Raw genomic sequence first — 12,645 nt, forward strand, 5'->3', positions numbered from 1 at the left:
GATGTGTTGGTGACCTTAGTAATGGGGCCAATGAGTGACTCTTTGTAGTTTTTAAGAAAGGTAGAGTCCAGCCCAAACACATCTTTGGATTTAGAGTTCTTTAGTGAGCTAATCACCTTGTTCACCTTTGACTCAGAAACCTCCCTTATGATGAAAACAAACGTTCGCGGACATCTAGTAAGGGACCGTACATTTGCAATATAGACTTCCTCACTAACCATACGGCAAATGCTGAAATGTTCACTTCATGTATGTGAAGGAAGGGAGGAATTACACACAGGACTCCTCAGACACACCCCTTATTACTGGTGAATGAAGGGAGGAATTACACACAGGACTCCTCAGACACGCCCCTTATTACTGGTGAAGGAAGGTAGGAATTACACACAGGACTCCTCAGACACACCCCTTATTACTGGTGAAGGAAGGGAGGAATTACCCACAGGACTCCTCAGACACACCCCCTTGAGAAGTGTAGTACTCTAATCTGAGCCAGGTCTTATGCAATTGATCAGAAGAAGAAGAAAGAAGAAGTGTGTATAAATGTCTCTGAATAACTCTTGACTCTGGTGTCAATGTCACACAGGATACAGTAAATGTAGACCTCACGCCCTCTCTGAGAAAGACAGAGACATCTTTGAATAACTATTCTCTCTGGTGTCCATGTCACACAGGACACAGCATAGTGTATTAAACTGGCCATTGATGGACGACCACAGAGGGCAAGACTCAGTCCTGGGAACCCCAAGAGGTGCATGTTTTAGTTCTTGCCACAACACTACAAAGATAATAATTAACTCTTCATCATCAAGCTGTGATTAGTAGAATCCACTGTGTAGTGATACGTAACCTCTCAGAACTACAGTCATGCTCTGTGATGTGTGTGGAATTCACAGGGTCCCATTTTACTCCATGTAAAATATTCAATGCTTTAATCACATGTATATACATCAAAATGTATATACACTGTGGTAAACTAAACTAATATAAACTAAATATACAAACTAATCTACACTGTGGTGAACTAAACTAATATAAACTAAATATACAAACTAATCTACACTGTGGTAAACTAAACTAATATAAACTAAATATACAAACTAATCTACACTGTGGTGAACTAAACTAATATAAACTAAATATACAAACTAATCTACACTGTGGTAAACTAAATTAATGTAAACTAAATATACAAACGAATCTACACTGTGGTAAACTAATATAAACTAAATATACAAACGAATCTACACTGTAAGAAACAAACAAAACGTGGTTTTCAGAAAATAAGTCTGGAGTCACATGGTGGTGGTTAGTGTCATACTATTGGTTAGACAGTTTCCCCTTTAATGAGGTTGACAGTTAAAACTGTCTCTTACATTAGACTGAGTCACACAGAGGCTCCAGCTGTGCAGAGAACAGACACAAACCTACAACTGAGATAACAGCAGACCTTACAACAGTAGAAGTTACAGCAGTAGAAATTACAGCAGTAGAAGATACAGCAGTAGAAGTTACAGCAGTAGAAGTTACAACAGTAGAAGTTACAACAGTAGATGTTACAGCAGTAGAAGTTACAGCAGTAGAAGTTACAGCAGTAGAAGTTAGATGAACAGAAGTTACAACAGTCTACTGTTACTGCATTTGAGCACAAGCGTATAAAGATGTCAAAGGGAATCTATGAATACACAAATGGATTTGAAGACGAAGAACCCAATGAAATAAAGACCATTGATATTGATGATCATATTTACAACAACAAAAGACCCATCATGCCCTGCAAGAAGGATGGAGTTGGTGATCAACATTCAGGTAACATTTTATGCTGTTATAGTGCTAGACACACACACACACACACACACACACACACACACACACACACACACACACACACACACACACACACACACACACACACACACACACACACACAGTAAGGGCAATTTTCTGGTAAACCTTACTGATTCTTGTATGCTCAAAAATCTTTCCTTAAGCTGAGTTGCTTAGTTATTATTATTAGAGAAACTAGATCATGTAAGATAGAAATGTGTGTGCAGTGTAGGAACCTAACTAGGGAATTAGACCCCACCCTCCATTGTTCGTTCTGGGCGCACAACCAAGAGCTGAATGGCGCGACCTATGGTTTCCTGTTAGTCAGAAGAGAATTAACTTTAATCAAACAAAAGCAGATCAAAGTGTTGTTTCCCCCACACCAGTCTGATAAAGCTGTTGTCCTGGTTTAAGCCTGTTGCTGGGAGAAAAATTAATGCTTGTGGTTTGTTTAGGTTAATGGGTGTGAAACCGTCTTGCTGGCTAACTATGTCTAGAGTGATTTCCTGTTTCCTGTTGCTCTGGTTGTTTTAGTTGTCACTATAGGATTAGAAGAACCGGCAGTTGCTACAGGAGACGAGACGACCCAATTGTATACCATTTACAACAGTTTAGTCCTGTTTCTCCCAACACGTACACATGCCAAGATCACCTGTTTTCTGTATGAGACAGCCTGACTATATGAGGTTCCTGAACTTCTTGCGTCATTTGACCTTCCACCTCACAGTCGACCAACTCCATTATTGCAATTATTATCAATAAAGATTGATTGTTTGAAGAAATAACAAAGTCTCTCCTTGATTGGTTGGAATTTCCATGACAACACACACACCAACAAGCACAAACCTTTTTGCACCTTTTTCTACACTGACTCTATGCACACACACTGGACTCTACAAACACACACACACTGGACTCTACAAACACACACACACACTGGACTCTACAAACACACACACACACACACACACACACACACACACACACACACACACACACACACACACACACACACACACACACAATATGATTTTGGACTACAGGAAAAAGAGGACCGAGCACGCCTCCATTCTCATTGACAGGGCTGCAGTGGAGCAGGTTGAGAGCTTCAAGTTCCTTTGTGTCCACATTACCAACAAACTAACATGGTCCAAGCACAACAAGACAGTCTTGAAGAGGGCACGACAAAATCTATTCCTCCTCAGGAGACTGAAAAGATTTGGCATGGGTCCTCAGATCCTCAAAAGAGTCCACAGCTGCACCATCAATATCATCCTGACTGATTGCATCACTGCCTGGACCTCTAAACCAGGCGGTGTCAGAGGAAGGCCCTAAAAATTGTCAAAGACTCCAGCCACCCCAGTCATAGACTGTTCTCTCTGCTTACGCACGGCAAAGGGTACCGGAGTACCAAGTCTAGGTCCAAGAGGCTTCTAAACAGCTTCTACCCCCAAACCATAAGACTCCTGAACACCTAATCAAATGGCTACCCAGACTATTTGCATTGCCCCCCCACCTCGCTCCCCCTCTTTTATACCGCTGCTACTCTCTGTTGTCATCATCTATGCATAGTCAATTTAATAACTCTACCTACATGTACATATTACCTCAACTAACCGGTGCCCCCACACATTGACTCTGTACTGGCACCCCCCCTGTATATAGTCTCACTATTGTTATTTTACTGCTGCTCTTTAATTACTTGTTCCTTTTATTTCTTATTCTTATCCGTATTTTTATTGTTGAAATGTTTTAACTGCATTGTTAGTTAGGGGCTCGTAAGTAAGCATTTCACTGTAAAGTCTACACCTGTTGTATTGGGCGCATGTGACTAATAAAATTTGATTTGATATGCCCACACACACACAAATAAATACTGACATTTCTCATTTACATAAATATTCACACACCCAAGACAGTACATGTTAGAATCACCTTTGGCAGCGATTACAGCTGTGAGTCTCTGGGTAAGTTTCTAAGAGCTTTGTAGACCTGGATTGTATAATATTTGCCCATTATTCTTAAAAAATATTCTTCTAGCTTGGTCAAATTGGTTGTTGATCATTGCTAGACAACAATTTTCAAGTCTTACCATAGATTTTCATGCAGATTTAAGTCAAAACTGTAACTCTGCAAACTCCAGTATAGATTTGGCCTTGTGTTTTAAGTTATTGTCCTGTTGAAAGTTGAATTTTTCTCCAAGTGTCTGGTGTAAAGCAGACTGAACCAGGTTTTCCTCTAGGATTTTGCCTTTGCTTTGCTCCATTCTGTTTAATTTTTTATCCTGAAAACTCCCCAGTCCTTAACGATTACAAGCATACCCATAACATGATGCAGCCACCACTCTGATTGACAGTATGGAGAGTGGTACTCGGTAATGTGTTGTATTGGATTTGCCCCAAGTATAACACTTTGTATTCAATACAAAAAGTGAACTGCTTTGCCACATGCTTTTGCAGTATTACTTTAGTGCCTTGTTGCAAACAGGGTGCATGTTATGTAATATTTATATTCTGTACAAGCTTCCTTTTCACTCTGTCAATTAGGTTAGCAATGTGAAGTACCTACAATGTGGATCAATCCTCAGTTTTCTCCTATCACAGCCATTTAACTCTGTAACTGTTTAAAGTCACCATTTGCCTCAAAGTGAAATCCTTGAGAAATGTCCTTCCTTTCTGGCAACTAAGTTAGATTTTTTTTGGGATGAGGGAAAAAAACAATTTCATCCGTTTTAGAATAAGGCTGTAACGTAACAAAATGTGGAAAAAGTCAAGGGTCGAAATACTTTCCAAATGCTCTGTAGCCATGTTATTTAGACTTGTTATTCTTCATCATTATTCACTGTGTATTTATTCCTTGTGTCACTATTTTAACTTCTTTGGGCTAGGGGGCAGTATTTTCACATCCGGATAAAAAACGTACCCGATTTAATCTGGTTACGACTCCTGCCCAGTAACTCGAATATGCATATAATTATTGACTTTGGATAGAAAACACCCTAAAGTTTCTAAAACTGTTTGAATGGTGTCTGTGAGTATAACAGAACTCCTATGGCAGGCAAAAACCTGAGAAGGTTTCATGCAGGAAGTGGCCTGTCTGACAAGGTGTTGTTGTTCTTGCTTCTGTGCATTGAAGAGTCAGGATCTTAGCTGTAACGTGACATTTCCTAGGGCTCCAATATGCTCTCAGAGCCGGGGAAAACCTGAACGATGACGAGGCAGCCTCAGGCTGAAACACATTATCGCCTATTCAAAGTGGCCCATCAGAGGACAATGGAATTAGGCGCGTGCCCGATTCGACCCCGTGCAGTATTTTCCTTCGGCTGTTTAGCTAATTGCAGATTCCCGGTCAGAATATTATCGCTTTTTTACGAGAATAATGGCATAAAAATTGATTTTAAACAGTGGTTGACATGCTTCGAAGTACGGTAATGGAATATTTAGAATTTTTTTGTCACGAAATGCGCCATGCGCACGACCATTATTTACCATTTCGGATAGTGTCTGGGACGCACGAACAAAACGCCGCTATTCGGATATAACGATGGATTATTTTGGACCAAACCAACATTTGTTATTGAAGTAGCAGTCCTGGGAGTGCATTCTGACGAAGAACAGGAAAGGTAAGACCATTTTTGTTATAGTAAATGGGATTTTGGTGAAGGCTAAACTTGCCGGGTGTCTAAATAGCTAGCCCTGTGATGCCGGGCTATCTACTCAGAATATTGCAAAATGTGCTTCATCCGAAAAGCTATTTTAAAATCGGACATATCGAGTGTATAGAGGAGTAATGTATCTATAATTCTTAAAATAATTGTTATGCTTTTTGTGAACGTTTATCGTGAGTAATTTAGTAAATTGTTAGTAAATTCCCTGGAAGTTTGCTTTTTCTGAACGTAACATGCTAATGTAAAAAGCTGTTTTTGATATAAATATGAACTTGATTGAACAAAAAATGCATGTTCTGTATAACATAATGTCCTAAGTGTGTCATCTGATGAAGATCATCAAAGGTTAGTGCTGCATTTAGCTGTCTTCTGGGTTTTTGTGACATTATATGCTAGCTTGAAAAATGGGTGTCTGATTATTTCTGGCTGTGTACTCTGCTGACATAATCTAATGTTTTGCTTTCGTTGTAAAGCCTTTTTGAAATCGGACAGTGTGGTTAGATTAACGAGAGTCTTGTCTTTAAATAGCTGTAAAATAGTCATATGTTTGAGAAATTGAAGTAATAGCATTTCAAAGGTTTTGAAAATCGTGCCACAGGATTCAACTGGCTGTTACGTAGGTGGGACGAATTCGTCCCGCCGGTCCCATAGAGGTTAAATGTTGTATCATCAACTCGGCATTGTTGGAAAAGGACCCGTAAGTCAGAATTTTACTATTAGCATACACCTGTTGTTTACGAAGCAAATGACAAATGAAATTTAATTTGGATTGAAATAGGTGCCGGCAGTCATTTTGGGTGCCTGAACTATCCAATATGTTTAAGCCAATATTCTGTAAGAGGTTCTGGAAGTCAAGCAGTATAAAATGTGAGGTACTGGAACTTAGTTCTGGTGTTCTGTCACATGACAAGCTTGTGTACTTCCCTCACTGATTCAAAGAGCAACTGAAAACAAATGTAGACACAAATAAAAAGCTGAAAAATAGCAAGCTCTTGTGGTAATAATTTGTTTCAGTGTTTTGTCAGTGGTGGAAGAGATACTCTGGAGCTGCTGCAGTGTGTCTTGGGCTGCTGTGTGTTCTCCTACTGGCTGGGATCATAGGCCTGTTACTCTACCGTGAGTTTATGTTCTCACTCAAACATTCTTCATCATCAGTGGTGTAATGACCAGGGTTCAATTACATTTACATTCCAGTCAAATCAGAAAGTAAACCAAATTCCAATTCCAAGAATTGGAAATCAATTGGAATTCCAGTGTATTTCCTGAATTGACTGGAATTGAAATGCGATTGACCCCAACCCTGGTAATATCTGATTAACATTTCCACTGTTACCTTTGTCGTTGATCGTATTATTTCACAGAGAGAAACCAATTGACCAGCTCCAACACCCTGACTAAAGAGTGGGAACAGCTACAGATTAGCGGCAACAACCTGACTGTAGAGAGAGACCAGCTACAGACTGGCAACAACACCCTGATTAAAGAGAGAGACCAGCTACAGACCAGCAGCAACATCCTGACTGAAGAGAGAGACCTGCTACAGACTAGCAACAACACCCTGACCAAAGAGAGAGATCAGCTACAGACCAGCAGCAACAACCTGACTGAAGAGAGAGGCCTGCTACAGACTAGCAACAACACTCTGATCAAAGAGAGAGACCAGCTTCAGACCAGTTACAACACCCTGACCAAAGAGAGAGACCAGCTACAGACCAGTCACAACACCCTGACCAAAGAGAGAGACCAGCTACAGACCAGTTACAACACCTTGACCAAAGAGAAAGACCAGCTACAGACCAGTTACAACACCCTGACCAAAGAGAGAGACCAGCTTCAGACCAATTACAACACCTTGACCAAAGAGAAAGACCAGCTACAGACCAGCTACAACACCCTGACCAAAGAGAGAGACCAGCTACAGACCAGTTGCAACACCCTGACCAAAGAGAGAGACCAGCTACAGAAAGAGATAGAACGTCTGAAACAATCTTCAGTTGAGAAAGGTGAGTCAAATTGTCTCATGATTGTTCTGTTTGACAGTCTCTGTATCAGTTCACATGTCACTTACAGACAGGAATTTAACTTATATTAAATGAAAAATGATGCTTCCAAACCATCCATTAGTTAGTGCCATGTCTTACTTGAGTGTTTGATTGATACTTAATTCAATGTTGTATTAAAGTGACTAAAGCAAGAAATGTTCAACTTCTAGTGTGTCCTCAAGGATGGAAGAAGCTTGGTAGCAGTTGTTACTACGTCTCTACTGAGTCCAAATCCTGGGAGGAGAGCAGACAGGACTGCAGAAATAGAGGAGCAGACCTGGTGGTCATCAACAGCCAAGAACAACAGGTGTGTGTGTGTGAGGTATAGAGAAAAAAGAGAGAGAGAGATAGCGAGCAGTAATGGGTATGTTTTAACAATGTTGTCTCTCTCCCACTACTACAGACATTGGTCAATTGGTTATGTGGACGGAAGAACTATGTCTGGATTGGTCTGACTGACTCTGTTACTGAGGGGACCTGGAAATGGGTGGACAACACACCACTTACCACAAAGTAAGACATTCATGAATTCTGTGTCACCATGACATCACTGTCTGGAGAAGTAGGTTCAGAGTGGACAGTCTGATTCTATGTGTTGTTTCTTCTACAGGTATTGGAACAGTGGACAGTCTGATTCTATGTGTTGTTTCTCCTACAGGTATTGGAACAGTGGACAGTCTGATTCTATGTGTTGTTTCTCCTACAGGTAATGGAAGAGTGGACAGTCTGATCCTATGTGTGGTTTATTCTACAGGTATTGGAACAGTGGACAGCCTGATTCTGTGTTGTTTCTCCTACAGGTATTGGAACAGTGGACAGTCTGATTCTATGTGTTGTTTCCTCTACAGGTAACGGAAAAGTGGACAGCCTGATGCTATGTGCAGTTTCTCCTACAGGTATTGGAACAGTGGACAGTCTGATCCTATGTGTTGTTGCTCCTACAGGTATTGGAATAGTGGACAGCCTGATTCTGTGTGTTGTTTCTTCTACAGGTATTGGAACAGTGGAGAGACTAATGGTGGAAGAGCTGAGAACTGTGTGTATTTCTACTCCAGGTCATCAGACACAGGAGAATGGTGGGACTATGACTGTTCCTATAAATACAGATGGATCTGTGAGAAATAGGATTCATCCTCGGTACTTTGAACTGCTAAATAGGATTATGATAAGTACTATCAATCGTAAACTATTTTCTGCTCATTCTATTTACCTTGTCAAGTACATACAATATATAACAATGCAAATGAATAATACATTATAATCAAACCAACAAAACATATGCAATAACAATACAATGAATTGATAACAGAATAACTGTTCTCTCTGTTGTTGTGGAAATTCACCACTAAGGACTCAAATTCAAAGGAAATGAATCAATCTTTATTATCTCAGTCATCGAGGTTCACTGACTCAACACAAGCCTGATGTTCATTTTTATTATTATTACTTTTTAGTTTAGTCTACTTGCTAAATATTTTCTTAACTCTTCTTGAACTGCACTGTTGGTTAAGGGCTTGTAAGTAAGCATTTCACGGTAAAGTCTACACTTCTTGTATTCGGAGCATGTGACTAATAAAGTTTGATTTGATTTGAGACCCTTTAAACTGCGACACAAACAAGTCATATAAGCACGGTTGGTTCCTGCATGAGACTGACTGATACCACACCAGGCTTCTTACCTTGAAACTGAGATACTCCTTTTGGTTCCCAGAGCAATGTTCTGGCTGTACTGGGAAATTGCTTATTCAGTGATAGTGTGGATTCCTCCCATGTACAGTCAATCAGTTACACACATGAACCCAACAAAGTTGGTTATTAGAGAAGCAGCATTATTCTAAACATATGAGTGGATAAACACAGAGAAAATGTCACACTGTATTATATAATAGTTGATCAAACATGGAGTCTAGAAGGACTGTTCTCTACTGTATAATAGTTGATCTAACATGGAGATGTCATAACGTTGGCTGACTCTCTATCGTTCGTGTCTGTGGACAATCATTAATGGGAACACTTATGTTATCAAATCAATTCTCTGTGTAATTACTGCACAATTAAACTAATCATGTAAACAGTAATTAACTAGGAAGTCGGGGAACCAGGTGAAAATGTTATTTAAAGAGTTACATTTTTGAAAATTTTAACTCTCTTCAGATATTTTCATATCTTATCGATTACCTTCACAACTGAATGTATTATTACCTCATCAGTCATATTCTGAATGTCGCAAACCCTTGGATATGTGTACGAAGCCTAGCATAAATGATGAATCAGGGATTTACAAATTGTCTTCATTATTTATTTACTAACTAACTAAATAATCACACAGAATTACATAAAAACACACAGGATAGATTATTCATTGGTTACTAACACAAAGCCATGAAATGTCCCTAGTGGACTAAATCGATATGACGGCTTGGTAGACAATAGAATGGGAGGGGCAGGTAAGAAAGAGCAGGAGAACAGACGAAGGACTCCACTATCGTACACACATCTGTTATCTAGGCTCATGGAAATGCTAACCCTTTGCACATAAACGGCCGCTCATTCGAAAATAAATTGCAAGTTACATATTTACGAGTGTAGACCTTTGTGGCCTGTCCGTCTGCTGGAGAGTCAGTCGACAGAAAGTCTCTGGTTTGTCCACCAGAGATCAAAGTCTTTTGTAGTTGTAGTTTGTTATAATGGATTTGTCAGGCGTACCAATGGTCGTTCAATAGGGAAATGTTCTCCTCTCGTCTTCGGTCGAGTTTCCTAGACTATTGTACATATACAGCTGCCGACTAAATGTGTAGTCTTGTCGAGATTTTCTTCTTAACCATTTGTTTCGTATTCAGCTGGCGCTGCACGTAACTGGTCTGTATTTAAATTGCCAACCATTTCAACATGTAGCTACTGCTCCATGCTCTCTGGTCTCTGGAGTGGTAGTCATTTCAACGTGCGGATGATCCTCACGTTCTCCGATCTAATGTTAATTTTGTCCCAAGTCCTTTTATTAACTCTGTGAAAAGGGGTGTTCCATGACGTTTTGTCGTAATGTCTGTGCTCACGTGGGTGTGGTTCCTGACTGGATAAACTTAACATGAAAAACATTATCTCATTTAGAAGACTCAAGTCACATTTCTATCTTTTCAAAAGTAGTCATACTTATTCATTTTATGCAACATTCAGGTAGAAATCTAATAACTGAGGAATGTTGTAACAGTCGTCGTATATACTGGACCAAGGCGCAGCGGGTTGAGTGCTCATTTTATCTTTTATTAGAACACTTAATAAACAAAACAAGAAAACGTACGAACGAACAGTATTGCAAGCTAACACAGCAGTGCAACAACAACTTCCCACAAGGGACATGTGAAAACAGGGCTGCCTAAGTATGACTCTCAATCAGCAACAACGATGTACAGCTGTTCCTGATTGACAGCCATACCAGGCTAACACAAAGAAATACACAACATAGACAGAGCATAGAAATACAAAACATAGAACATAACCAAAACCCCGAATACTCTAAACAAACACCCCTCTACATAAACACACACCCTAACAAACCCCGAACCACATAAAACAAACACCCCCTGCCACGTCCTGACCAAACTACAATAACAAATAACCCCTTTACTGGTCAGGACGTGACAGTAATCCCCCAAAGGTGCAGACCCCGGATGCACCTCACACAAAAATAAACCCCAAAATAAAGCCCCCGACGGTTCCCGTGCTACACCCCCCCTCCCCAATACTCCTACTGTGGAGGTTGCTCAGGCTCTGGCCTTAGTTCCCCACCTAACCTGTCCACCCCCGCTGAATACCTCGGGCTGAAGCGCGTCGCTGTAGACCTCGGGCTGAAGCGCTTCGCTGTAGACCTCGGGCAGAAGGGCGACTCTGGGAGCTCCGGACCGTAGTGCGACTCTGGGAGCTCCGGACCATAGGGCGACTCTGGCTGCGCCCGTTCCGGACTGTAGGCCATCTCTCTCGGTTCCGGACTGTAGGCCGTCTCACTCGGTTCCGGACTGTAGGCCGTCTCACTCGGTTCCGGACTGTAGGCCGTCTCACTCGGTTCCGGACTGTAGGCCGTCTCTCTCGGTTCCGGACTGTAGGCCGTCTCTCTCGGTTCCGGACTGTAGGCCGTCTCACTCGGTTCCGGACTGTAGGCCGTCTCTTTCGGTTCCGGACTGTAGGCCGTCTCTTTCGGTTCCGGACTGTAGGCCGTCTCACTCGGTCCCGGACTGTAGGCCGTCTCACTCGGTCCCGGACTGTAGGCCGACTCTCTCGGTTCCGGACTGTAGGCCGTCTCACTCGGTTCCGGACTGTGGTCGTCTCTCTCTCAGTTCTGGATTGTGGGCCTTCTCTAGACGGGGTACTGTTGCCGGACACTCTGGACGGGGCACTGTTGCCGGACACTCTGGACGGGGCACTATTGCCGGACACTCTGGACGGGGCACTGTTGCCGGACACTCTGGACGGGGCACTATTGCCGGAAGCGCTGGACGGGGTACTGTCATCAGAAGCTCTGGACGAGGACTGTGCACTTAAAGCCTGATGCGTGGGGCTGGTAGTGGAGGTACCAGACTGGAGACACGCACCCCAAGGCTAGTGTGAGGAGCAGGAACAGGACGAGTTGGACTGGGCTGAAACACTGGAATCCTAATGCGTGGTGCTGGCTTTGGATCGCCAGACTGGATACACGCACCTCAGGACTGGTGGGAGGAGCGGGAACAGGATACACTGGGCCGTGAAGGCGCACTGGCGGTCTCGAGCACAGTACTGGCACCACCCTTACTAGCTGGATGCCCACTTCCCCCTGGCAAATGCGGGACGCTGGCACCACACACACCGGCCTATGAATGCTCGGCCTCGACGCCGTGCGCATCTCCCCATAGCATGGGGCCTGACCAGTAACATGCTGCCTCCGGTAAGCATGGGGAGTTAGCTTGGGACTTAACCCTGCCCCAGCCAAAACTACCCGTGTGCCCCCCAAAACATTTATTGGGGCTGCCTCTCAGGCTTAAATGCCAACCGTGTACCAATTTAACAGTCCCAGTCCTCTTCGCTCCATTTTCGCCATTCCTCCCTCGCTGTCTCCACCTGTTTCCATGGCAGGGTCTT

At 42.3% G+C, this 12,645-nt stretch overlaps 1 protein-coding gene across 2 annotated transcripts; it reads left to right on the forward strand.

Moving 5' to 3' along the window:
* The first annotated feature begins 1,369 nt into the window (after positions 1-1,369).
* LOC123741583 (C-type lectin domain family 4 member M) lies at positions 1,370-9,005 on the forward strand. Of its 2 annotated transcripts, none has more exons than XM_045714343.1 (6): positions 1,370-1,809; positions 6,509-6,610; positions 6,856-7,497; positions 7,719-7,843; positions 7,940-8,049; positions 8,529-9,005. In XM_045714343.1, the coding sequence occupies exons 1-6, from the start codon at positions 1,662-1,664 to the stop codon at positions 8,659-8,661; spliced, it is 1,260 nt and encodes a 419-aa protein (XP_045570299.1). In that variant the 5' UTR covers positions 1,370-1,661; the 3' UTR covers positions 8,662-9,005. The 2 variants fall into 2 exon arrangements, with proteins under 2 accessions (XP_045570299.1, XP_045570297.1); XM_045714341.1 differs by having other exon boundaries at positions 1,371-1,809; positions 7,707-7,843.
* Positions 9,006-12,645: the final 3,640 nt, after the last annotated feature.

The sequence above is a fragment of the Salmo salar genome, chromosome ssa03 (genome assembly GCF_905237065.1).
Source record: "Salmo salar chromosome ssa03, Ssal_v3.1, whole genome shotgun sequence".
NCBI lineage: Eukaryota > Metazoa > Chordata > Actinopteri > Salmoniformes > Salmonidae > Salmo > Salmo salar.

What these genes read in the sequence shown, in the direction of transcription:
- LOC123741583 (XM_045714341.1), top strand. Translation starts at nt 1,662, where the DNA reads ATGTCAAAGGGAATCTATGAATACACAAATGGATTTGAAGACGAAGAA. An exon ending in ACAATCTTCAGTTGAGAAAG is followed by an intron (nt 7,498 to 7,706) that starts GTGAGTCAAATT and finishes TTCAACTTCTAG; the next exon opens with TGTGTCCTCAAGGATGGAAG. An exon ending in AACACACCACTTACCACAAA is followed by an intron (nt 8,050 to 8,528) that starts GTAAGACATTCA and finishes TTTCTTCTACAG; the next exon opens with GTATTGGAACAGTGGAGAGA.